General features: G+C 50.1%; 2 protein-coding genes across 2 annotated transcripts in view; both read left to right on the forward strand.

Moving 5' to 3' along the window:
• The first annotated feature begins 467 nt into the window (after positions 1-467).
• On the forward strand, positions 468-11,055 carry FGF5 (fibroblast growth factor 5). Its single transcript, XM_055722074.1, has 3 exons — positions 468-768; positions 3,353-3,456; positions 7,787-11,055. The coding sequence occupies exons 1-3, from the start codon at positions 468-470 to the stop codon at positions 8,129-8,131; spliced, it is 750 nt and encodes a 249-aa protein (XP_055578049.1). The 3' UTR covers positions 8,132-11,055.
• A 1,019-nt stretch (positions 11,056-12,074) lies between these two features.
• Positions 12,075-26,405, forward strand: part of CFAP299 (cilia and flagella associated protein 299) — a 226,819-nt gene continuing 212,488 nt past the window's right edge. Inside the window, 2 exon segments of the mRNA XM_055697888.1 lie at positions 12,075-12,141; positions 15,545-15,663. Coding sequence (XP_055553863.1) covers positions 12,075-12,141; positions 15,545-15,663 — 186 coding nt within the window.

The following is a 26,405-nucleotide window of genomic DNA, read 5'->3' on the forward strand; positions in this document are numbered from 1 at the left end:
AAATCCGCTCCCATGCCCCTTGCCCAGGGCTGAGGCCGGGCTGGCGGTGCAGCTGCCGGCTGTCATCCCCCCGCGTCCCCGGCCTGGGGGGCTGCAACCCAATCCCTTCCCCAGGGTTCCGCCGAGCCCCGCTGCCCGGCCGTGGGTGAAGCCGCTGACAAGGTATTTCTCGGCGGTAACCCGAGGCGCAGCCCCAGCGCCTCCGTCTCGGCGGGGCGGACAAGTTAATTCCCCAGATTTATGCGCCCCCCGAGCCCCAGCATCTGCTGCGGGGGGCGGCGCAGCCGGGGCGGTGCGGGGGGTGCTCGGCCCTGCCGGGGCCGGGCACAGGTGCGGGGCCACCGCCCGCTTATAAATACCCCGCGGTGCCGGGGAGGGGCGTCCCGATCCCCCCGTGCCCGGTCCCCCCCGCCGGGGCTCCGCGGCGGAGCGGGATGCGGCGTGGCGCCCTCCCTCCCGCCGGCAGCATGAGCCCGTCCTTCCTCCTCCTCCTCCTCCTCCTCGCCCTGCCCGCCCGCGCCCGGCGGCAGCAGGTGCCCGGCGGAGCGCAGCCGGGGCCGGCGGGCCGCAACGCCCCCGCGCCTTCCTCCTCCTCCTCCTCCTCCTCCTCTTCCTCCGCGGCGGTGGCGGCGGCGGGGCCGAGCCGCTTCCCGCGGAGCCGCCCGGGGCGGCGGCGGGGCCGGCTGTACTGCCGGGTGGGCATCGGCTTCCACCTCCAGCTGCACCCCGACGGCCGGGTGGACGGCGCCCACGACGCAAGCCCGCTCAGTGAGTGTCCGGGGCGGGGAGTGGGGGGTGGCCGGAGGGGCTGGAGGGCGGATGGCCGTGCCCTAGCGTGGGGGGTGGTGTGGCACTTTCTCCCTCTCGTTGTGACCCCGGGGTTGCGGCATCCCCGTCCCTAAGAGGTGACTCCCCCGGGGTGGCAGAGCCCCTTGCTCCCTGCTGCCTTCACCTGGGGTGGGCTGCGGCCCAGGCGGCTTCGGGAGAGGTGGATTTGGGGTGCTGTGTGCCCTGGGAGGCTGGGGCGGGGGGGTGCTGTGCCTGCGGGCTCGGGTGGGATGCCGCCCTGGGGAGCGGGGCGAGCTCTGCCTGGCTTGCTTTGTGAAGCGCTGCCCCGCGGGTTTCGCCCACCTTGAGGAAGAGTCTGTGGGGATCGGCGCAAAGGTGCAAGTTTTGTGCTCCCACCTCAGCACCCCACCGGGGTACTTGACGGGAGGAGGCTGCTCTCCCTTATGCCCCTTTTTCGTCCTTTCCCCGTGTAACTTTTCCATCCTTCCCTCTGCATTCTCATTCTTCCAGCACAGTGATAGGATATATTCAGTTTAAAAATAGGACTGAGGCTGACGTTCCCCTGAGAGAAAGCTGTGCTAACTCATGGCTTATCCTTCAGGTCCGAGTTGCCGTGATATCCTGTTAGAGGGAATGAAATGGCAGGCAGGGATGAAAAATCACTTAAAGAGCCTGAGGGCTTGGGCCTGATGTGACCCTGGCAGCACCCGTGGCTTCAGCTGTCGGGCGCGCTCATGGAACAATGGCCACATCTGGCCTGGACCAAATAATTCGGGACCTGGTCTGTGCTGTGGCCCTGCGAAGGAGGGCTGCTGGGAGGCCAGGAACCCTGCCTGGCTTTCCAGGAGCACTGTGGGTGTGTGGCCAGGAGGGAGTTAGGGCCCGCAAAGGGGCTGGACGGAAAAGCTGGACATCCACACTGGGGCTGATTTGGAGATGTGAGTTTGGAGGGGCTGCCTGCGCCGTGCCCCACCCCCAGTGTCCCACGGCAGCATGGCAGAGGGGCTCACCCCTCTGAGGTGTATGCAGCCTTTGATGCCGGAGCTGTCTCACAGGGATTTGGATTAGGTGAAGTTTCTTCCTCTTTAGTCTGGGATTTTCTGCCCGGGAAGGTGACCGCAGCAGCAGCTCTGCACTTCAGAGCGGAGCCAGCCCCAGCTGGTGGCACGTGCTGGTGGCAGCAGGGGCTATGCCAGGGTGTTGCGCTGAGGAGCCGTCCCCTGTATGGAAGCAGTCAGCTTTTGGCAGGAAATCCCAGCTTTGGCCCCTGGGAAACTGCGCTTGACCCAGGGAACCCCAATAACCAACAGTATGCCTCCCGGCCAGCACGGCCGTCCCCGCAAAGGCCAGCAGGTTTTGGGGTGCCCTCGAGGACAGGGAGAGTGCTGGAGAGGCGCCGTGCCTTGTTGCAGCAGCGAGGCACAACCCCCTGCCTCTTGTCAGTTGCTACCAGTGGGGCATGTGGGGTGAGGAGGAGTGGCCCCCCAGCCCCCCAAAGTGCCCCCCAGGCTCTTGGTGCTGGGAGCTGCACACCTCCGGGAGCCCTGCTTCTTCCTTAAAATAAACATGGGAAGTGGTGATCCGATCCGCCGGCCTCGGGGATTTAACAGCAGCTTCATGTTTGCTCTTGGCACATTAATCCGCGTGGCCCTTGGCTGTGGCTAGGCAAGAGGCTCTCGCAGTCTCCTTCCTCGGGGGCAGGGGCCACTGAGACCCCCCCGGGCTGCAGCTGGGGGAAGCAATGCTTTTTTCCCAGGGGAGGAAGGGTTCGTTGGGGATGTAGTGCTTACCCTGGCTGCCCCCAGCTGGGGGGATGTTGGGGGTGGAGGGTGGGGTGCGTGTATGCCTGACCCCTGCTGCCACCCTTCCTCTGCCAGAGGGGACACGTTGCTGTGCTGGGAAAGGGAAATGTGTCGGTGCTGTTGCTGAACAGTGCTCGGAGTTTGAAGCTCTTCTGTAAGAGACTTATAGGTCACACATGTCCTGTTGGAGGCCAGGGCCCAATCCTGCTCAAAAAATACCCCTTTGAGGGCAAGACAGTTTGTTTTCTCATGGCTGGGCTGCATAGCACCCCACTGCCCAAGTCCTGCTGTGAGGAGGGGCCTAAGAAACCGTTATTGGTACTTCTCGCCCCAAATGGTGTGTGCAACACCTTTACTTTCAGAGTCTGGCGTGTATGGGAGGAGGACGGGCAAGACTGATTTTAGCAGGCTGGCTGTAGGCACAAAGGACTTTTCCCACCGGAGAGGGATTTCCCCAGGGTGAATTTGCTCTGCTGCAGCCAAATCAGAAATTATCTTCTACAGCATAGTTGTTTTTTTTTTAAAAAAAAAACCAAACCCCAAACCAACCTACCACCTGGTAGCCATCCTGGAGTTGATGCAGGTCCCTCTGCAGGGTAGAAGGATGGAGCAGGAGTGCTTCATGGAGCCAGGCAGCAGGAGCAGGGTCATGTGGAGATGAAATGCAAACCTATGAGACTGATTTTTTTTAAAATTTATTTTTCTTTGTCACACCAATGTGAAAAGAACTGTGATTTATTTTGGGATTTTTGTCATCCTAGGTATTTTGGAAATATTTGCTGTGTCTCAGGGGATTGTAGGAATACGAGGAGTTTTCAGCAACAAATTTTTAGCGATGTCAAAAAAAGGAAAACTCCATGCAAGTGTAAGTAAACCCCCCTGCTTATCAGTATGTATTATTTATTAAAGGCCTTGTGACACCTTCACATGCACGTGGCAGCAGTGCTCCCAGGCAGGTCCCAGGCGTGCTGAGCCCCTTTGGCTGCTGGGAAGGCTCCGTGCTGGGTGGCATCAGCACCGCCCAGACAGATAGGGGACAGGTGGAGCCAAACCCCCTGAAGCCCAAATCCCTACTGACTGCATTTAACCAAGAAAAGTGTCCCCCTTTTTTTTTTTTTTTTTTTTTTTTTTTGCAGTTGGGTATTTGCATCAAAAGGACTTGTTCTTTGAGCATTGCCAGTTTATTTTTAGCAACTTCTGCAGCAGATCATGCAGACGGTTTTAGCCAAATGTCTCCTGGAGAGCGGCACGCGTGGTGCTGAGAGCCCGCCTGTGCCCCTGCGTGCGTGGGGAAGGGGCCCCGGAGTTTTGGCTGGGCTCACCCACGGGGGAGAGGTGATCCCCAGGGACAGCATGCAGCTGCACACAGGGCTTTGGGCAGGTGAAGTCGAGCACGTGCGGGAGCATTGCAGCTGGAGTGGAAAACCCCCAGTACTCTTGTTTCTGCAGGCTGTTTTCCTGAAGGCTGGGGTTTCCTGCAGGTCTAATTGTGCTTTTTCCAGGCTTTTTTCATTGAATGAATTCTTCAAGTCGATTTCACTTCTTTTTTCAACCTCAAGATGCTGCTTCCTTATTTTTTTCTTATTAGTTCCAGAGATCATTTAAACAAATGAAAGTAACTACTGTGCTTACATGAAACTTGTCATCTTTTAAAGGTGTATATAAATGCAACGCTCAAAGAAGGGTTTTTTTAAGGCAGCACCTTGGACAACCTGTCACCCAAGTTTGTTTCCAGGGAGCCTGCTCAGGGCTGATAGCCTGGAAGAGGGAAAAGCCAATTGCCCGCCCCACAGTTATGAGCCAAACCTCACGGTCGCAAAGTGAATGTTACTGATGTGCTTAAGCTGCCCTAGCCCGCAGATTGCCTTCAAGTGAGATTTATGAACTCTCCTCTCTCTCCCCTGAGTCTTATTGGAGTGTTGCTCCTGAAACCTAATGGTGCTTAAAGGGTGAGCACATGGCTGCTTATTTTAGGAAACAAAGTAGGAGCGGGAATGGTGTCTAGGGGAAAGGGAGAATGGCTGTGCAGAGGAAAACACAAGGGAAGGAGACAGGGCAGGAAGCAGGCAGAACAGGAGAGCAGTGGAAAGGATGGAGAGGAGAGGGAAGCAAGCAGAATGTGATCCCTGGACCCTCCAGAGCCTCCCCTCCCTCACTGCGTACAATGGGCCCCTTATTCGAGCTGAAGCCTTGATTTATGCCCTGGTGCAGGCAGAAATTAAATCAAACCTCATCGATGTATGGTTAATTGTCGGCACACAAAGGGCAGTGCTGGAGAGGGACCCCAATTAGGCGGGTCAGAGCGGGGGTGAGGACACACGATGCCCAGCTCAGATGAAAGCTGCGAATTTGTAGAAACTTGACCCAAATGTCTAAAGATTGCTGGGCTAAATAATGCCGATAATGCAAACCCAGCATCTGTTGTTCTTTCCTGCCTTGGCAGGGTAAAGTTATTTCATGGCCTAATGAGTTTTGAGCAGTACAAAGCGCGTCCTGCGCCCGTCACTCAGGGCAGCACTTTGATATGAGAGTCACGCCGGTGACTTTGTGCTGAACTGCAGTTAAAAGTCATTCCTGCAGGGATTCGGGCTCCTTCAAAACCAGTTCTCAGTGTCTGGCTTTATCCCAGCTTGGTGCTTTACAGCAGCCCTCTTCTTTTTTTTTTTTTTTTTTTTTTTTTTTTGATGGCAACTTAATTAAATTACCAAGCAGTTCATTTTTAGAGGCACCAGCTTCAGAAAATGACAGTAATCCCGGCAATTATCAGTTGCATGCACAGATGGCTTTTTCCTCGTTGATAAATCATTGGTCCCCTGTTTGTACATTTTTAGCGTGGAACGGGCAGGAGGGGTTTGGTATCGGTCTCAGCAGGGACTAGCATGAACCCCAGAGGACAGACTTGCCCACAAGCGTCTCGGGTAATACTCCTTTCTCAGGAGTTGTTCTGACTTGACCAAAACGTACGGTCCTCACTGGAGCAAACCCCTGTTGAACTGGATTTTGAAATTTAATTGCCTTCATGATTGCTGTTCATGAGCATCTCTGGAGCTTCATTTCTGGAACTGCTGCAGAGCAAATCCGGTGGCCATCTGCCTGCCCTGTGCCAGGAAAAATGCCTTTTCCCCGGCTGAAATGGTGTGGTTATTGAGCTGAGAGGCTGGGACATGGGGAAGCCTGTCAGAGTGATGGCAAAGCAGCAGCTGATGTGCTTCGCAGGATGGTTTGCTCTCTGGGGGCGAGGGCTTCCCTCCGTGCTTGCTGGTGGTGGGTCTCTTCCATTCCCGGGCTGCTGGCGGGAGCAGCCTGTGGCATCACTCTGTGTCCAGAGCTGGGGATCTCCCACACTCCCCCAGATCCCACTTTGGAGGGGAGGCTACTCTGACTCTTAGGGAGCAGTTCCCCCAAACCCACTATTAGCAGAAACTTTTCCTTTGATGCCTCAGCCCTCTTACTGCCACCTCCCTTTGTGGGGTTGGTATTGCCCCAAAAATGCTGGGCCAGATTGGGAATGCCAGTTCGGCTTACCCTCGAGCAAAGTGGCGGTGAGCTTACCCGTCTGTCCAGGGACACACATGAGCAGGGGGCACACGCACTTCTGCTAGTCACAGCAACACTTGCAAAGCCTGCTGGAGCCAATTTCATATCGGATCCTCAGCCATGGCCAGCCTTGATGCCCAGGGCACAGCAGCCAACTTCATCTCCTACACCAAAAAACGCCTGCTGTTGCCATTTGCCCAGATCCCACTGGGGAATGCAGGGTCTGTTTCAGGGCCCTTTGTGCTGAGCACCCTTTCAAGAGGGCACTGGGGCCTCGGTCAATCCTAAAACCTCCCTGTGCAAAGGCTGGTGTGGGGGTGTCTCAACCGAGCACTGCTGCATGTGTTTGGGCTTCAGAGAGCAACAAGGGGTCAGCAAAGCTTTTCCTCAGGAAGGTGAATACTCATGCATAGGCGATACAGCATTGGCGAGTATAAAAGACAGGGAAAGCAAAAATGAGTCATCAAGGTGATGTTTCAGGCGAAGAGCAGAAGGAGACTTAATTCAAAGTGCTATGAGGAAAAAACGCACGGCAAGCTGGGGACTCTGTCGCTTGTATTATAGGACTCAGTTCCTCTGGCTAAATTAGGAGTTTGAAAACGGTCGCAGCCCACTGGGTCTCCTGTATAGTTATAAAACACTGCTTGGGGCTTTTGTCTTGTTCTCCATTGCTGGGGTTTTGAGGCTCAAGAGCTCAGCATCCCTTTCACATCAATAGTTTTGAAGCTTAAAAGTTTTTTTCCAATGTAAATGATTCTATGAAGTGTTGCTTTGCAATCAGGGTGCAGTGCCTCAGGCATGGCTGGGGAAGCTGCCAGGGCACCAGGTATCACACCTGTGTTGCAAAGGATTTCAGAGGGTCTGCTGGAGGCTGCAGCCAGGTATCCCAGGGCCATGGGGTACATAGATGGGGTGTTATGGCTCTCTTCTTGTATTTGCATGCTTGTTTTTCCCTCCTCCCCCTTGCCAACAACAAGGAACTGTTATGGGCAGCGTTCAGCCTGTCCTCTTGGGTAATGGGAAGCCTTTTCCCCCCAGCCATGTGGGAGCCAGTGTGGCCACACTGTTTATAAGAGGTGATTCTCTTGGGCTGCAAGTAATTTCTTCAGGTCATCAAGGGACAAAATGCCCCAAGTTCGTTTAAGATGAAGAAGGAGAAAAAAAAATCCAATACAATCAAAGCCATGTTCAGTGAAGCAGTGAAAATCTGCATGCAAATTGCCTTTCCAGATTATTAAGTGATGATTCAGTGCGCAAGCAAGGGGTGCGAGGGTGGGAACAGAGATGGAGCGGGGGCTCAACCCCAGGGTCCTTGGCGGAGCTGCAGCTCTGTGGGTATGGAGCCACATCCTCCCTCCTGCCAGGGGGAAGGGCAGGAGAACTGGAGTGGGAGGGAAGGTTGCTGCTGGACAGGCCAAGCTTGTTTTTCTTAAGAAAGTCCAAAACTGGGTGGCATGCAGCTACTGAAAGTATCTGTGTTGGGGTTTTTCCAAACTGTTGGGTGCCTGGCAGCCTCGGAGCGGGTTTCCCAGGTGCCCTGTGTCGCTGCTTGCTCCTTTGGACATGGTTTTGGGAGACTTAAAAACAGCAGGCGTCTCAGGGCAGGGAATGGGTGAAACCAGCCATTTGCTAATGGTGCCCTGGCTCTGTCCCCACAGGCTCGGTTCACGGCGGACTGCCAGTTTCGGGAGCGCTTCCAGGAGAACAGCTACAACACTTACGCCTCGGCCATCCACCGCAGCCCACGCTCGGGCCGACAGTGGTATGTGGCACTCAACAAACGGGGCAAAGCCAAGCGGGGCTGCAGCCCCCGTGCCCGGCCCCAGCACGTCTCCACACACTTCCTCCCCCGCTTTTGGCAGCCCCAGCCCCCTGAGCTCGCCTTTACTGTCACCCTTCCCGAAAAGAAGCCCCCACCACCACCAAAACCGAAGGTCGCTCCGTCCCCACCTCGGAAAAACCCTGGCCCCATCAAGTACCGGCTGAAGTTTCGTTTTGGGTAGTGCCCCATGGCAGGGATGCTGGCACAGGAGAGACTGGGCACCTGGACAGATTTTGGGGGTGACCCCATGGGAGACCTGCATCCCCCTGCTCTGGACAGATGTGGGGAGGCTCCAGGTTGCCATGCTGGACTTGAGGTCTTCTTTTTACCATGCAAAGCAGATGGCATCCTCAAAGGTGTGACCTGGGATGACATAACTTGGGCTTTCCAAAGAGTATTCCTGTGGTGAACAGAAAACACTTGATGGACGTTGGGTTAATTTTCTGTTGTTGAAAGAAGCAGGAAGGTACCTCTATGGCGAACATATTTTCTTACCTTATTTTGATCAGTGACTCTTCTGACAATCATTTTCATACAAGAGATATGTTCAGAGCCAACGTATTAAGTGGTTTTTTTTTCTTTTTGGTTTTTTTTGCATCTCCTTTTTGCTGCACTTTTTTCCTCCAACCATACCTCAGACACCGTATATCCAGGTCTGCCCCTTCCCTTCCCTTACAAACCAGCTCCTCCCTTCCACAGCAAAACAACAAGACCAAGCCCAACAAATCCATTCACCTTATTTGTGGTGCAAGGTGGTCTTAAAACTCTTTGTTGGCAATAATAGATATTTTATTTTTTTTTCCTTCAGGGTCGCAGGCTTGGGGAGGGTGGCTCCTGCTCCTCGTGGTCTCTCCTGTTCTTCCCTGGACAGCTGGAGGAGCGAGTCTCCTCTTGTCCATCAAAGTATAGCTTCGATGTCTGTGTTTAAAATACCTCTGTCCCAGCCCCGTGGCATTCCTGCTCGTATGGGGAGGGAGCTGCGCCAAAATCCCTCCTCAGGGAATGGCCAGGGGGAGCCCATCCGCACCCCTGCTCCCTGGTGACAGGGACACCTTTGGCCCTCAGGTGCCCACTGGTTTCTTCTGACAGTGTGCGTAGCTGATTTATTTTACCATTCACAGTACACTTACGGGGCAGGGGGGATGAAGGGTTTTAGTTTATAGTGAGCGTGGCGACGTGGCAATAAATGCTGTTACAGCTACTTGTACCTTCAGAAGTGTTTTTTCCTACCCAGGGTTGCCCTATGGCCCTGACTGTCAAATTGGTTCTCCATTGTGGTGTTACCTGTGGAGTAATTGTGCACATGGAGGTTTTAATCGGCATTTAGCTGTGTTGTGAACGTACAGAAAATGGTAGCATTGAAGCTCACCAGTTAAGCCTTAATAAGAGCCCAGGTGGGCTCGTGTTGGCAAAACCCCTCCCAATCTGAGCCCTGCTAGTGTTGAGCAGCAATAACGAGGGCAGGCAGCACTGCCGAGCCTTTTCTGCAAACCCAATCATGGTACAGGTGGCTATTCCCACTGAAATCACGGTTCTTCACCCGTTGTCCTTCTGGGCAGCCCCTGGCCGGACACATCCGCTCTACGTGGCAGCGAACGCTTTCACACAAGGGCACGCACTCCGTGTGTGGGGATGGGTGGGGATGCCGGAATAAAATATAATTGTGCTTCATTTTTAGCTGTGTAATCTCTTGCTTGTCTACTGCCTGTGTGTTTTTTTCTTTTCTTCTTCTGCAGGAGAAGAATGGCTGCTGCTAAATTAGCCACTATGCATGTTTTTGTCAGAGGGTTTGCCTAGTGTGGTATTGACACCAGGGTGGATTGGAGCAAAATCGATGCACGTGCTTCCTTTGTACGCCATGCTCCGCGTAGTGTGTGCTGGGCCAAACCTCCCGATGGCTCCTGTGGGGCAGCTGTCACGCAGGGGAGTGCAAGCCCAACATGGGCACACTGTGCATTTGCAGCGAGATAGCCTGACCACAAAATTACAAAATTCAAATAATACTGCTTATCTGCTGTTCAGCAGCTAGTCACAATTGGGTATAATTAATGCTCAGTGACGCATGGAGACACCTGAATGAACTAATTGAATGAAAACATTTGCAGGAGCCATGTAGGAGAGTGCCTGCCTCAGCATCGGGTGGGTGCCTGGAGCTCCCTGGGCAGGTAAGAGAGGAGTGAACTGGTCCCTTGTTGTCACTGCTTTCCCTCAGAGGGAAAAGGTGTTTTTTAAAACCTTGTTTTAATGAAAATTCTTGTTGATAAATAATCTGTATGACAAAAGATGCTTTGATCCCTGTGTTTCTGGGCAGAAAACTGATCCTGAACTGAGCTGCGACGGCAGCATCCAGTGTTTGCCAATGCAGCTGCTGGGGAGTGCCGCTTGCTCTATTGCAGTTGGTGGGAGCGTGGGGGGCCACAAGTTGCCCTTGGACTAACCTGAGGAAGGAGGGGTGCTGCTGGAGCTCAGGGCCCCCTTGCCAGCCTTCCTGCAGCCCCCATGCCTGCAGCAGATGAGCACCACCATCACCTGGTGCTTGTGGGTCTGGCTGAGCTGTGTGATGCCCCTCGCTGTTCTCACCAAGGGGAAGAGGAGCACCTGTTGTGTTTCAGAGCTGTCGGGTGAAATTTGGCTGAGGAAGCAGCCTGGGTGTCTCTTCCCTCTGGTAGCCATTAAAACCTGCACTCTCCTACTCGGGGTGGGTGATGACTGAGGTGGGCTGAGGGGGTGCAGGTGCTTTCCCCCCTCGCACCCCATTTCCCAAGGGGCATGGGGGCTGCCATGCTACACATCGAGGGCTGCTGTTGAAACACTGATGTTTTACTTGGAGTTTCTGGCAACCAGGAGCAGCCCCACAGCATACAGCTAAGGGGGGCTGGCAGGCGTGGGAGGCTGCAGGGGGAGGCTGATGCTTTAATATTACAGCAATTATTAAAATGCAGCCACACTTTTACAATGAAGAGGCCTGTGCTGTGGCAGACAGCAGCTTGCTAGCAATCTCAGCAGAGAGCCTAATGCAAGTAATCTAAGTGGTATGGACTGACAAACCCTTTCTGTTCCTTTCTGGCCACTTTTCTGCAAGGAAATTAAATGTTTGCTTATCAGGAGGAGACTGAAGGCATTTTAAAAAATGGGTAAATATCTCTGTTAAACTTAAAAATAGCCTGTGAACAACTTGAGAGCCTATTAAGAAATAAAGGTAACTTTTTCAGTGTGTTATGTTTCTTGCATTTCAAAAGTGCTTTTGGTGTTGGCTCACATTTATTTACAGCTGTTGATTGCATTTAAACCTTTCTGCCTACTGCGTTTGCAAGCGGAACCGAGGCCACATTACACTGGCCAACTGCTCCCTGAGCAGGACAAGAAGCCCAAACAAAACGTGGAGCAGTAGCCCAGAGCCTCCTGCAGTCCTGCTCCCAAGGCAAGGGGGACCCTCTCTGCTCTTCAGCAGGTGGGATTTACTGGGAGAAAGGACGTGAGACCAGAAGAGCCTCTCTTCCTCTTTCCTGCTTGTTGGCAGTGCTTAGTCTTCCATGCTGGTGAGAGTATTGCTCCTGTGGAAGCAACACGAGCAAGAGTATACTCAGTATTGTGACTTGAGGGAGGAAAAATTGCTGTGACAGTCCAGGAAAAGAAGAAAGGCTCCGGCTTTGCAGCTTTGACTCTGACATAAACTATCCTGTCAGCTGCTCCTGTTTCATCCGAGTGGATTTATCGTCTTGGCTTCAACAGCAACAGCACTAATTGCTGGACTCTTAAACAGATTTTTGTACTTATTTTGCACAAAAGCTCTTCATATTGCCTTTAAATCTTGTTGCACACAGATGAAAAACCTTCTGGGAAAATGAAGGGGGAGGGGGCTTTCCTACCCCTCTTTTTGGGGGTGCTGAGGGCAGTGGGGCATGCTGGGGAAGGGGTTCTGCATTTGGGGACCATGGTGGGGTCTGGCTGCTGGATGCAAGCAGGGAGGAGGGTTGTGTATCAGCCAGCTGCATGGCTGTTGGTGAGGGACCACTGGCCTTTCAGGCAATTTTAATCATGGAGCAGGCCGAGAACAGAGCTGGTACAAGCCCGATGGTGGGTGGCATCCAGGGAACCAGGACCTATGAAGATGACATGCGCGTATGAAGTTAGTTGTCCCAGGGCACCAGCGTGATGCCTCCCAGCTCTTCGTCAGCAAGGCTAAAAATGGTGCGATTGCACAATGTGGACCGATACCTAAAATTCACCCTTTTTTTCCTCTCTCATTTGCTTTCTGAGTCATCTTTCCCTGCAGGCTTTGCAGATATAAAAACTCTCAGATGTTGATTAGGCGAAGTACTGCATGGGGAGAGACACAGTGCCTCTGGAGGCTCAGCTCAGAGCATGATGTTAGTAAGTGCTGGAATAAATGTGAAAGTCTCCCTGGAGCACCTGACTTCTTTTTTGCTCTGCAAAGCCGGTGTTTTACCCCAGCCAGCTCCCTTTGCCATGAGCTCCCTGGGAAGGTGGTGGTGCCCACAGGCTGCACTGTTAGCATGTTCCCTCCCCGAGGGAGTAACTCCAAACTGAACTGATCACTCGATGGGGAAAACATTGGCTTAAACCCTGCATATTTTGAGAAGTTGGGGGTTGGTGTGTCATCTTTCGTTCCTGGGGTTTTTTTTCTTTCTCTTTCACCATCTCTGACTTACCACTGGTGCTGGGGAGAAAAAGCTGGAAACAAAACAAATGAAGGGGATTCCCAAATTCCTTTCCAAACAACTGCTGCCCTCAAAGGAGGCACAAATCCTTCTAGAGCTGAGAAGGGGGCTGCACAGTGGAGTGCAATGAGCTGCTGGCCATGCCCCACCCCATGCTGTTGGGTGCATTTGTTAAAATTCAAAAATGAAAAGAAGCCCCCACATTCCCCCTCTCCCTGTGACATTTTGTTTTTAACCTCTACAGACATGCCTGTAGACATATATAATTTTCCAAAACCTCAGAAGTATTTGCTTAGGCCCTGTGCTCCCGGACTGCAGCGTGTCACAGCTCAGGGCCCTTCAGCGGAGCCTACCAACATGGGCGCAGGAGCTGCTGGGCATCGGCTGCAGATATGCCTTGCTGTCTTCCCACAGAGCCCCTTTACGGCTCCGTTTCCACCCCTCCTAAATGGGATGGCCAAAAAAAAAAAAACCTGCACTGGAACGGTCACCAAAAATTAGGCAGCCAGCCTGAAATATCAGCATTTGAGGCACAGCGTGCTGGGCCTGTGGCGGTTTCCCGTGCAGGCTGCAGGTGCTTGCACTAATGGGGCAGGGGGGAAACAGGGGCGCAGGGTAAGTGGGTTTTCCCAGGGGAATATGCTTTTTCAAGTGCAGTGCCCCCGCCCCCCAGCCCTTGGGCCCCATGCAGTGCTGCAGCATGGCTGCGGGCCAGCCGCCGCACCCCCACCCCCAAACAACCCCAAAGCAACCAAGAACCCACAAACGCGAGGAGCCCCGCAGCCCCCCTCCCGCCCCCAGGGGCGCACGGCTGCCGCACACCGCCCTGACCGAGGACTGTTCCTGGGGTCCGGTCCCGTCCCGTCCCGTCCCGTCCCGTCCCCCCGCGACTTGCAAAGCCGCCGCGCGCCCTCCCGCGCCCCGGGGCCCCGCGCGCGCGGCCGCTGATTGGGCGCGGCGGGGTGGCACGTGCCGCCGCAGCATCCGCGCCGCCGATCGCGCCGCCGGCTCTCGGCAATGCCGCAGACGCGGGCGGGCGGGTGGCGGCGGCCCGGGGCTCCCCGCCGCGGCCGGCCCGCACCTACGAGGAGTACCGGCAGCCGCCGGTGACGGCGCGGGACCTGCAGTACCCGGAGGTCAGTGGGAGGCGGGACGCCGCCCCGGGTCGCCCCGCCCGGCCCCGGCCCTCCCCCGGTGGGCGCAGGCGGGGCGGGCCGCCCGGCCCCGGTGTGCCCGCGGTAGGGAGGGCCCCTCCGTGAGCCCCGGGCTTGTGCCCTGGGGGTACAGGCCGCGGTGGGAGAGGTCTGCGTGGCTGCGGTGGCGGGACAGTACGTGGCCTGTGAGGGGAGTCGGGCCCGTTGCGAGCCTGTGAAGTTGTGGTGTCCGTCAGCAAAGATCTCATTAACAAGCCCCACATCCTCGGGGAACAGGCCGCCCTGCTCCTCCCCGTGCTAACTGCTCACCGGAGGGAGGTGGCACAGGGGCTGCGTGCGGATCGATCCCCCAAAGCGGGCTGAGGTCCGTCAGCAGCGGGGTGGCTGTGGAGCAGGGGCATGCCGGCAGTGGCTGTGCCGCGGGGCTGGCCGAAACAGGGCTCTGCTCACAAGCAAGCTTCCAAGTGCAGCTCTGCACCAGAAAGCCTTTCGTGTGAAAGCTGCTTGCTCTGTAGTGTTCGCTATTGATACTCACGCTGATTAACAAAGATGAGGCAACAAACACCTTTGTCTCTCTAGAGGTGTAGGATGACATACAGGCGGTGGGGCTGGCTTCTGTGTGCAAAGACAGCTTCAAGCCCAGTTCTTCACCAGACGTGGGAAGAAGATCTTGTCCAGTACTTACAAAGCACTGTGTTTAGGTTGAATCATTCTAAGGGGTGTGTTTGGTTGAACAACTCTCATCACGGTGATATTTGATGGGTGCTGACTGCTGAGATTTTGACTTCTAAAAATGATAGTGCACATTGCTCAGTGGAAAACTCTTTGGAGAAAGTCACAAAAAGTTTTCTGTCTTGCATTTAGAAGGCAGGTGATACTGCTTACAGGTTTGCTCTTAGAAAGCAGCTACCGATCCCTCTTTAGTTTTAAGAGACTGGGACTGAGTCTGGCAGCCTGCCTGCAGCCTGGGAAGAGCTGGTCAGGGTAGAAGTGGCATGGGGCGCTTGTCCTGGGGTGCTTTGCCTGTCAGGGCTTATCAGGTACCCTGGCTCTGGCTGGAGGGAATACCTCACCCCCACCTTCGCTGCCACCTGCCCCAGCGCTCAACTAGTCAGCGTTGCTCTCTTGCAGGGATGTTAGTGTACACTCAGGAATCGGTTTCCAGCTGGAGGTGTAAAAAAGAGGGGTGCACGTCTGCTCCTGGGGCCTAGGTGTGGCACAGGCAGATGCAGGTGGGTGAGAAACCGCAAGGCTTCAGCTGTGGTGATGTGCTCGCTGCAGCCTGGCACGTGGCGGCGATGCCGGCCGGGTAGTGTTAACCACCGTGGGTACCCTGGCCCCTCTGGCAAGGGGCACTGGCACTTGGGAGCGCCCTCATCACGGCCGTACTCGTGAATGACATCTTTGGGCGCAGCCCTGCTTGAGGAGCAGCTGCCGGTGGCCCAGCGCAGCAGATTTCCAGGAGCCGGCTGTCAGGCAGACCGCTTCCCCCTTCCTTAGTTCCCCTCTCCGGTCGCTGAGCCTCGGAGGGTCCCCCTAAGCGGGAGCACCTGCGCTGGCGGTGGGCCGTCGGGGCCAGGCCCCCGCGATGGGGCGGGGGGCGGAGGGGCGTCCGGGCGGGCTGCGGGCGAACGGCAGCGCCCGCCGCGCCGCCAGGTGGCGCCCTCGGCCCGCGGCGGGAGTGGCGGCGGGCCGGGGCGCGTCCCCGGTGTGCCGGCGCTAACCGGGCGCCCCGTCCGCCCTTCCCCTCCCGCGGAGCCAGGCGAGCGGGGCGGCAGCTGCCGGAGCGGAGCTTCCGCGGCTCCGGGGACGTGCTGCGGCGGGAGGAGTTCGCGGGTCGGGCGGCGGCCCCCCCAGAAGTAAGTGCCTGCCTGCCCGCGGGCCCCTGCGCCTTCGGGCGCACCTCGCTGGGCACCGGCCCTGCGGCTGCCGGGAGCGGGGACCGGGTCAGCACCACGACCGGGTAGCCCCTGCAGAGCCCGGCAGGCTGTAACGCCAGCTACCCGTCCCCGAAAGCCGCGTCCTGGCTCTCGGGCTGCCTGGTGGCTTGGGGTGTGCCCGCCCGCCTGTGCGCGCTGTTCTCTCATGTCACCTTTCCCCCGGGCTCGAACACCAGTGTAAGAGAAATGGAGCGACAATGTTTCTTAGGTGGTAGATAGGTTTGAGGCACCTGAGAACTGCTACTTGGTTACAAAATCACGCACTTTTAATATCTGGATCATCCTTACAAAGTTGTAGCCCAGTAATGTCTGTTTTTTAACACTCCCAACTTCTGGGGCTGATTGTTAACAAGATGGGGACCGTACTGATGGAAAAGGGATGGCGTTTGAGAAGGGAAAATACCCTTCCTTAGCTGATCAGTTGCTAGGCTTCAAGGACCGAGTGTTACTGAGTAACATAGTCTGCAGTTCCTTTCCTGTGGGTACGCTTGTCTTGGTTCCTTGCAAGTGTTTCCCCGGCGTCAGGGGAGACTGGGATTGCTGTGGGAGTGCTCTGTTTACCTGGGGTTGCTGAAGCATATCATGCAAAAGTCTATGGGAACTAGCACTTAGGAAGTAATTTAAATGGCTTGGAATGGATGAGGATCTCTTTGGCTATTGTTAAAAGGTGTCTGCTCTTTTGTGTGGGCTATTTTACTTCCATTTCCAAAAGCCTTTGAGGCAAGAGCTGATTTACTCTCCAGAAGTCTCTGACAAAGGCAGTTCAAGCAGTCCATGTGCAATTTTCATGGGTTTTTTAGGCTTTGGTTTTGTCTTGGATTCACATCTCGTGCTTGTTACAGTATGTATAGCTACAGCGTGCACTTTCCATGAAAACTCATGTTGCACTGAGAATTCAGTGCTTTGCGATAAAGCTTTGTTGTATCCTGTGTCTAGTTCCCCCTACCTTTTTATTTTGGCACCTTCCCCACTCTGTTTAACCAGTCCGTAAATCTTAAAACATTTAGTGGTTTATTTTTCTGGTTTCTTCTTTTCTTTGCCTCTTGCGAAAAATAAATGAATCACTCCTGTAAATAGTGAAAAATTTTGTTTCGGTGCCTTGTTACAATTATACTGCTTTTTGTAACAAGCTAAATAACACTATTACAATACTTTGTCAACATGATTCCTGAATAGTAGAGCCACTGAGCAGCTTTATTCTCCAGTGGTGCTTTTCTCTCTTTGTGCTATGATGAAATTATCATTTAATAATTTAACAGCACATATCAAGTGCCTTTCGTAGCATTTGCAGGCTGAGAACATGTGTGCTGTGTAGTTAAACTATTGCCATACTTCATGTACAGTCCTCTATCAAACTTTATTCCTGGCATAAGGTGACTTTTTTTTCATTTAAAGAATTAACTGTTCGTGTCACTGTATGGAGAAATTAATTTTGCAAAACCAAAGGCTTAATAATTTGAATAAAGCCAAAAAGGATTTTTTTTTTTACATGTTTAGACTTTAGACACTGTTGTGGCTCGTGCCCACATGTGCTGTGCAGCCAGATGAAGCTGATGGTGACAGTGCTGATGACATCAAGAGAGTAAGAACTGAACTCAAATGACTGACGATTTGGTCTTGTAATGTTAATGTAAAGTATATTTCTAAACCACTGGTAATTACTAATTACTCTTATAGTGATTCCATCTGAGAAGATGAGTACAAATGAACTAAAATCAGAGTTCTCAGCACAGTTGTGTCCTTCATTGCTTGAGTGGTTATTCTGTCATTTTTGGTTTGGTTGTTCTTTGTGTTGTTTCCCATTAGTGTGTAGGTGAAATGTCAGGGCTGACTCACAGGGTTAAGTGGCTTTTTTGGTTGAGCAGATTATCCAGATGTCTGTGTCAGGAGATGCTTGTCCTTGGGATAGAGTGTAGCTGATGCAGTGCTGTGTTTTGGTTCTGATGTGAGAATAATGCTGATAGGATACTGCTGTTTTTAGCTGTTACTAGGTAATGTTTATACTAAGTCAAGGACTTTTCAGTTTCTCAGGCCTTGCCAGTGAGAGGGCTGGAGGGGCACAAGAAATTAGAAGGGGACACAGCCGGGACAGTTGACTCAAACTAGCCAAAGGGATATTCCAGACCATATGATGTCATGCTGAGTATATAAACTGGGGGAAGGAGGAGGAAAGTGGGGGCGACATTTGGCATTGTGGCATTTGTCTTTCCAAGCAACCATTTGATGGAGCCCTGCTTTCCTATAAATGGCTGAGCACCTGCCTGCCGATGGGAAGTAGCGAATTAACTCCTTGTTTTGCTTTGCTTGCGTGTGTGGCTTTTGTTTTACCTGTTAAACTTTCTTTATCTCAACCCACAAGTTTTCTCACTTTTACTCTTTGGATCCTCTCCCCTGTCCCATTGTGAGGGAAGCGGGTAAGCAGCTGTGTGGTACATGGTTGCCAGCTAGGGTTAAGCCGTGACAGGGCTTCTGAATTGCCTGCTTGCAAAAATTGATCTGTGGTTTTCTCTGAACAGAAAAAAATTTCCTCAAGTTGGACTTGGCTGCACAGGTCTCAGAAACTGTCACTGTTAATTCTGGCTGCTCAGATTATTTTTGCCTATGACAGAAAGCTCCGTAGGAAGGTGCCTTCAGGATTTCTGCTTTGATGCCCCTCTCCATCCCCCACCTACAGCCATGATACTGCTGTCCTATACAAAAGAGTTGACAGGAAAATAGCATCCACAATAATTTTCCCCATCGAGGAAAAACAATGTGAGTCTTTCATGCTGTGAGGAGTTAGCTGGTAAATTACTTTTTTGTGTTCTCTTTGGGGAAAAAAACCCTTGTGTCAATGGTTTTGGAAATAGCCGCAAGTGGCTGATATTCATAGCAAGAGAGTTCCCGCAGCTAGTGTGCTTCCTGTGTGCCTTACTGATAGAAACACACTGAGCCCTAAGGAATTGTGTATACCCTTGGTATTGCTCAACAACAGCTTCAAGCTCCAGTTGCTAAAAAGTAATAAAGTAAGCCAACAGCCGTAATATATATTGTCTCTGTTGCGTTTCAGCTCTATAGTGTTCCACTGGGTGTTATGCATAGCTGCTTTGTTTGCTGTAGGCTTCCGTAATGCAATTGTATTTTTAGAGCTTGTCTGTCAAAGGTCATAAACACTTAATTTACACAATTTACTGTATTAGTTAGCAACCTCTTACTGCCATGGCTTCGCAGAAGGCTGTAATTTGTTGGAAATGCAAAGCCTTACACAAAGATTAGTAACTGAGAAGAGTTCTCCTAGCCACAACAAAATACTTCCAAGTATAGGTCCTGTGGAGTAACAATAAATGAGCACGGCAGAATTCAATAGATGATTTAGAGTGGTAGTAAAGGTGAGCACAAAGAAAGGTGGTCATTCTCAGAATGCTTCTCTAGTTTTGTACTTCCTAAGTATAGTGGTCAGGGTTTGCTCGAGAACTAATTAATCTTCTTCATGTGTAGGAAGGCTCATCTTGACTAATTTGAAAAAAATTAGCTTCAGAGTAGCTATGTATTACACCATATTGCAAAGCTGCTTCTGATCAGAAGGGCCAGTATTTTCTCTTGAATATCTAGAATGGTAGTGTGGTTTTCCTCTGAATCTTTATTTCTGCTTTCTGAATGCCTCTTGCTTAGTTAAATAGCATTATCAGTTAAGGGATGTACTTGGTAGGATTGACGGGACTTTCTTTACAAATGGTAAAAGTAAGTTGACTACATGTTGCAGAAAACGGATTTTGGTGTGCTGGAGACAGTGCATTTATTTCCTCCTTTGGACTCTTTGTGAAGCAGTCTTAAACTTCACTGGTTTTAGCATCACATCTGAAGTTGAGTGATAATTGGTAGGGGAAAGTAAATAGAAATAAGACTAGTTCCTTTAAAATACTTGCTGCTTTCCCACAGAAAAGGGGTACCATCAGAGAGCTTTGGGCTTTTTTTGATAAGAACAAAGAAATGGGTTAATAGAAAACAGTGAACCACAGACTTTGAGAGGCAAATAGAAGCACAACACGCCATCTGTTCTTTGCTACAAGGATGTACGTGAGTTTGTTTGGGATATGGAATGAAGGGGCTTGAACCCAGGGTTGTGTTGGAAAAATCTCATGTTCCTCAAAAACATCCTGTAACTTCTGTAGCATTGATGCTTGAAGAGCTGTGTTTTTTCAGCTGAGTGTGCACAGAATAAATAAAACTGGTTGACAGGAAACAACTTAGGGTCAGTTGTTTCAACTGGAAATACAGTGTTGCCTTATGATGCTTTAAGCAGGTTGTAACTGCTTTTGTATTTCAGAGCCTGGAGCCAGGCTGTGTGGACTTCCTGATGTCTATATGGCACCTATACTCATGTTCTACTGCCAGATTACCGTGGCCTCTGCTTGCCAAGGAACTATGCTACTCTGACATGGATCTGAAGTCACTTCTGAGTGGCACCTGAGTATTTGCTACCCACAAGATTGAGTACTAAGCAACACCAATAAAACTGTAAATCACTTCCATTTCAACTCCTCCTCTGCTTATGTCCGGGTTGAGGAGGTGCCTTTGGTACTGCCCTGGTCACTGGCATGGTTTCTGTAGCTGTGAGTTGTCTCTGTTCCCTGTGCTCCGCGTAGGGAATTGCTGAAGCCTGCAGTTGGGGGAGCAGCGGCTGAAATGGGGAGCAGCTTTAGGACAGGGATCTCGTACTTTCTCTGCTTCGGGTTTTTGGTGCCTTACCTGGTGTAACCAGGAGAGGCCTCCCTCTACTTAAGATTCACAGCCCTTGCGCTCTCGTCTGTGTGCTTAGTGGTATGAGTCGGCAATGGTAAAGGGGGGTGGGGTGGGTGGGGAACCCAAGCAAAAGAACTGGAACCTTCCATGTTAAAACTTTCCTCTGGAGGTAAGGCTGCTACTTCCATTTAGAGTATCAGGGCTGCATCACTCGGGCAAGTGTTAGAAATGCTGTGTAGCAACCTCTATGCAGGGATATTGCTGTGTCCCAGGAATAATGTCCAGCTACGGGCTGCTCTGGAATGGAGTGTGGGATCCTTGTGCTCTGAAATGGGTCCATTTCATGTGTAACTTTTTTAATTTTTTTTTCCCCCTAGAAGTATGAGGGTGACTAATTAGCCCATCTGCCAGGAGGCGTGCCTGAGAAGGTGAGGGTGTCCTGGGTTTTAGCATTACTCCTGGGGCTGCTTTTCTGTGGATTAATACACCAGCACTGGCCTTTGGAGCAGGGACAGGAACCCAGAAATATTTCTTCCGTACAAGTGCGAGTGGGAGTGGAACACCAAATGGCAAAGCTGGGCTTTGCTCCTGGGTGGTAGAAAACCTGGATTTAAGTTTCATCAGACAGAAGGGAGTGAAACCCTGGTGCCAGCTGTCCTGGGAGCATGTGTTAAGCCATTGGACAGATGTTACAACGTTCTCTTTTCTTTTGTACAAAGTGATTTGGGAGGCACCTTACAGACTGCCCCTGTCTGTCAGAGAAAGTTAAAAATGAAGCAGAAGGGGGAGCTCATTTCATTTCTGCAAACTCTAGGCTTTGGATAGTTGCAGAGCAGTTGGCTTTCAAATGTTATAGCTATGAGTGTCCTACCAAACACAGTTTTAAAGTTCACTTCTCTCTTTGGCACCTGATGCTCTTGTGCTACTCCTCCTCTGATCCTTTACTCGGGAAGTGTGAGCTTAAACACTTCTGTGTTTTCATGCATACAAATGTTTCTCTTGGGAAAGAAATCAGGTCTAAATAAAACATATTCCTTTTACAAACATTATGGAAAACAGGTATTTTGGTACATGGGTCAATATTAGGTCTTTGGCTGTCCTGTCTTTCTTAACAAGCCATTAAAATGGGACATTAAAAATGATGGAGGCAATGTTGGGGTTTTTTGTTGTTTTTTTTTTTTTAAGTGTTGTTGATTTTGGTATTGCAAGTGATCCCACTGAAATATAATAGAAAGAATGGAACTTCATGACTGCACTTAATGGTAACCTAATTCTTCTAATGTATATCAGTGATTGGAGATACAGGAAATGCCAAATCCCAAAGCAGATACATATTTATAATGTTAAGTGCAACATCTTTAAAATTAAATTATTGGTTAGGGGTTTTCACATATGTGTACATGTGATCTAAAGGCTTTTCTTGTGTACAGGAAGAAAACAAGAAATCTGCCGAAAGCAAGCCTTCATTCATTGTCTAGGATCTGAATATGCAGTTTGATTCTTCCTTCAAATCTTCTCTCTGATTCTTTTGCTAGAATGGCTGTGTACCCAGTGCAGGCCTCATGGACTCTGCTGTGATTCTCAACGGCTATGCGATAACCTACGGGTTGAAATTTCTTTGAGGGTACTTTCTTTCTATGAATCGAGTTGTGGTTGAGTATTTCATGGATACTCCTTGAGAGGGAGGATGCAGGAAGGGATGAATCTGTTTATTCTTGAAGGAGAATTAACCTTCTCTTAATACACTTAAGGATCTTGGAGGGAAGTGGCATGATTTCAGTACCTGCCTTTCCCATTTTATCTGATAAATTAATTTCAGCTTTGGCATGGCCTATACCTTCACAGAGGAGGGAAGGGGGAAAGGTACAGTCCGTACCACCCAGTGTATCAGACTACTTCAGCGGAAGGATGTGGGGAGTGTGTGATTCTCTCAGTCTGCTGGGTGGGCCGGTGTTTTACAGCTGAGGTTAGATCAAGGGATAGCTGTTTTAAACACTTGTGGCTTTATGGTAGCATTAAAAATATGGAGCAAACCTACTCATTCCTAGGGTGAAATGCTGTGAGGTGCAGAAGGCAGGGGGGCACCCAGTCTCCAGTGAATGAACCTGCTAACTTCCTCCGAGAAGAAGGAACCGACTTTGAAGAACCAAGTCCATGCAAATGCGGTAGAGCGCTCCTGTTTTGTCCTCTGCCAAATCTCCCCCAGAGCTATTACTAAGCTCCGATAGAGGGTTTTTTTCTGTGATGTTATGGAAAAAATATGGTTAATTATATTTCATATCAACGTGCCTCTGTGCTCTTAGCACTTGCTGGGACTGGAGGCCAAACAGCTTGAGTCATGTGGCTGACAGTCTGCTTTTTGGCTCCACCGGAATGAGTAAGAATTGGAGAATGTGCAAGAACATCCACAGCAGGAATATCTTAAAGCTCTTCTTTTCTTCCCCCTTTTTATAAGCCCATAATGTATAGATAACATTTAGATTGATATCAATGTTGGAAGGCTTCTCTAAGCTGAATTTTTTGAAGCTTGCGTGTGTCTTGGTAATTCAAGATTGGGTAAACAGAGCAAACTGCAACAGCCTTAAGAATGTTTTATGGTGGCCCTTCTGGCCCAGCAAAATAGTTTTTTTGGACATCTTCTTGTTCTGTCTGTGTTTCTCTCCTTCTCCACATCTTCCCTTGCAGTCTTTTAAACCAGTACCTTAGCGGGAAAGGGAGGATGACCCATTCTTGACCCTAAACTTAATAACAGGATTGAGACCAAGTTTTTTTCCCCTCTCTTTGAATTTTTATTGTTTGTTCTACTATTAAAATAGCGGCATGTTTTCCTCCACAATTCAGTGAGAAGTCACACTTTCTCAGACTAGTGAGGAGGGAAGGAGACAAATGCAACTCCTACTCTTGCTGGAAGACTGACTCTTTGACAGTCGTTTGCTGATGATCTAGAGGTCAGTAGTTCTTTTTGCTTCTGTCATGATTTGAAACTCTTGAGATCCAGCCATAGAAAGGAGTGGGCTTGAGAATTACTTTTTACCCATAAAGCGTTACTTTGCAGAAAATGCTAGGAGATGGATTAGTTGGTTAAGTTTTAGAATTGTACTAGTTGGAAGCGTCAGCGATAGGTGCTGATGACCTTGGACTCTTTCCCTTCTGATACTGAAAACTTTTCTGCATTTGCTGTTATATCTTGCTGCCTACGTCTGTGTCTTTGTTAGCTTTTTTTCCATGCTCTTAGCAACCCAGTCTCTAGGAAAATAAAACCTCTTTCACCTACTCCGATCTTTGTTTCTGTGCAAATAGCAACTCTACATGTGTAAATTATCATGTAACCATTATGCCACTTTTTTCTTTTCTTATGTGTTCTGGTAAGGAAAGAAATAATTGCTGACACTTTATTGACTGTCCTTATTTTGATTTAATTAGCCCCAAGTTGAGTGGTATAGGGCAGGCGTCTGTAAGCTTCTTGGGGATTCCACAGACATAAGTGGAACTTAACTCCAGTTGTTCTTTCTGGGCTTTCCCCAAACTTGCGATGCTACGTGCTCAAATGAAAAAGATGTAGAAGACAATCTGAGACTGCACAAATCTGTTTAGTGACTGTTTTTTTTCTGCTTCCTCTTACATGCCTAACACCATAGGAAATCGGTGTGCCAAGTGGTGTCTTCAGCATAAGCCTCTTGGAGCAGATAAAGCAATAACTTGTTTCTTGAGGGTGGGCCTAGGAGGCATTGAAAATGGCAAGAAAATGATGAACTTTTGTTTCCCTCAGCGGACTTCTCCTAGTTTTGTATGATGTATGGTTGAGCGTCTTGAGAAATGTAAATGAAATTTCCTAAACTTGGCAGGGAAGCAAAAACATCCACATAGGTATGTTTGGCTGAAGATATAACTTTAAGGTGTACATACTAATACTGGGTGTGTGAGTACTGAAATTTTTGGGTTGCCTTTGGTCCTTTAGAAGCCAGGCGGCAAGGCTGAAGGAAGGAGAGAAGCCTCCATGGCTGCAGGCAAGCACAACATGTCTGTTTTAAATGGTATACTCCAGAACTGGGAAAACTGGAAGAACCAGATTTCTCTATCTTTCTGTCCTGTCATTGGGCAGAATTTTAAGATGGTACTGCAGTAAGCTCTTTATTTTGTGGTTTGGTTTTTTTCTGTTGTGATGGGGGGTTTTTTTGCCCCTGAATTTATTTTTAAGTGGTACAATGAGGAATGAGTTGATAGGTCACATGATTTCTGACTGATGTTTCACAGAAATAAGTCCATGTATGTGCTTTCCAGCAAATCAAAATATGATGTGGAAAGAATAAGTAAGGATTTCCAGCCTTGACTACACAAGCTATGACATAGGCTTCTGAAAAAGCTAAGCAGCCGAACAAATGCCTAATAGAAAATTTGAGTGGTATGTATCTATCTCTGGGGACCATTCAGTTCACTGTGCATGAAGGTTGTCCCCCAAGTAGTGCACAAACCTGAGCAGTTTTTGATAATTCCAAGTTTTTCATCCTTAATGTTCTTAATATGATATTAAATGTTTTTTTGAAGAGGTCCAGGTGTGTTTGGGTAGCTTTCTACTCTAGGCAGTTAATTTGTTACACTAGCAGAAATATTTTTTCACCTGGAAATATGTTGCAGTAATCAATGTTCTTTCCTTAAGAATAAATTGGTCCTTATCTTTTTACTTCTCTTTTTTCTTTATAAATTGGGGATGATTTGAGGAAAATATTTGGAATAAATAAATGAAATGTGTTTAAGTAGGTGCTGAAAAGTTTCCTTTCTAGAGGGATGGTTTGTTGTTTTGCTAGTAATCTTCAAGCAAATGTAACCCAAGTCTGGGAAATAGATTTGCCTGTGAATTCCTGCAGTTCATGATTTGCTGGTTCAGTTTTCTTTTGGACAAGATAGGTATTATAAAAGTGCAATCTCCAGCTAAGATTAGCTAAATACCTAGAGAAGAGAAATCGTTTAAAAAGAATTTGGTATCTATTACCTTTTGGTATAAATTTGCCTAAGGCAGGGACGCTAAAAGTCTGCACCTTCTTCCAGTTTCTTCCCACTAATATGAACACACATCTTCAAAGTGCTGAAATTCGGGTGTTCAATGTTAAATGAAAAACAAAGCAGCCTTCCTGCTCTGAAGTATGTGAGGGATTGTGATCTTTTGCAAAACAGTAGTTCTGAGCTGAAATTCTTCTCTGCACCAAAGTGAGAGCTGCAGGCCCACACTAAGCACTAGGCAGAATTTTCTGCCTGGCCACCTCCAACGCGATGAGTGTCAAGTCTTGAAAAAGGTCTTGTCGGGAGCTCTGTTGCAGTGAGGAAGTGGCTTTCACAAATACACGTATAGAAGCTAAAGATCTGCCGAGGCTACTTGCTTAAATGTTTCAATGTCTAGCTGCTTTGGCTACACAAACCCCAACTTTCTGTGGAATGCAAATCTGTGGGGACCTCAGTGTTTCATGTTGAGAGGTTTTGGTGTGTAAATCTTGATGGTACGTTCACGTTCGGGAGCTGGTATCCACTTGGGGCACTTCCTTGTAAAATTATAGTAGCCAGCGTCACTTGTTTTGTGCTGAACAGATGTAGCACTGGGTTTGGATGGTGCTTCCTCACCAGAGAACTCAGCGTGTTGGTTAGTGCTGCCTGCTGGAAGAGGAATTGAATCATGTTTTCATGTGTCTTCTAGACATAGAAAGCATCTTGTAATGCAGCTATGCATGCTTTTGGGAATGTTGTTAAGTAACATGTTTGTGTAGTTAATCTAGGATCTAGTTCTGCTCTGAGACATTCTGGTGTGTTTCTTTAAACTGTATGTATGTGTGTTAAGTGGTGCACTTAACAAGGCCAATTTTTTCTCTGGCTTATGCTCCTGTAGAGGATTGCAAAGTTGGTGGGAACAGTGTGAACTGTCAGCTTGCAGTAACTCGTCTGTGGGAGATGTGTGTACCAAATTATAC

This window comes from Falco cherrug, chromosome 1 (assembly GCF_023634085.1).
Source record: "Falco cherrug isolate bFalChe1 chromosome 1, bFalChe1.pri, whole genome shotgun sequence".
Taxonomy (NCBI): domain Eukaryota; kingdom Metazoa; phylum Chordata; class Aves; order Falconiformes; family Falconidae; genus Falco; species Falco cherrug.

Excerpts from the sequence above, each read along its gene's own strand:
- FGF5 (XM_055722074.1), top strand. The coding sequence starts at position 468 with ATGAGCCCGTCCTTCCTCCTCCTCCTCCTCCTCCTCGCCCTGCCCGCC. Across the intron at positions 769-3,352 it reads CCACGACGCAAGCCCGCTCA|GTATTTTGGAAATATTTGCT; the intron begins GTGAGTGTCCGG and ends TTGTCATCCTAG. Across the intron at positions 3,457-7,786 it reads AAGGAAAACTCCATGCAAGT|GCTCGGTTCACGGCGGACTG; the intron begins GTAAGTAAACCC and ends CTGTCCCCACAG.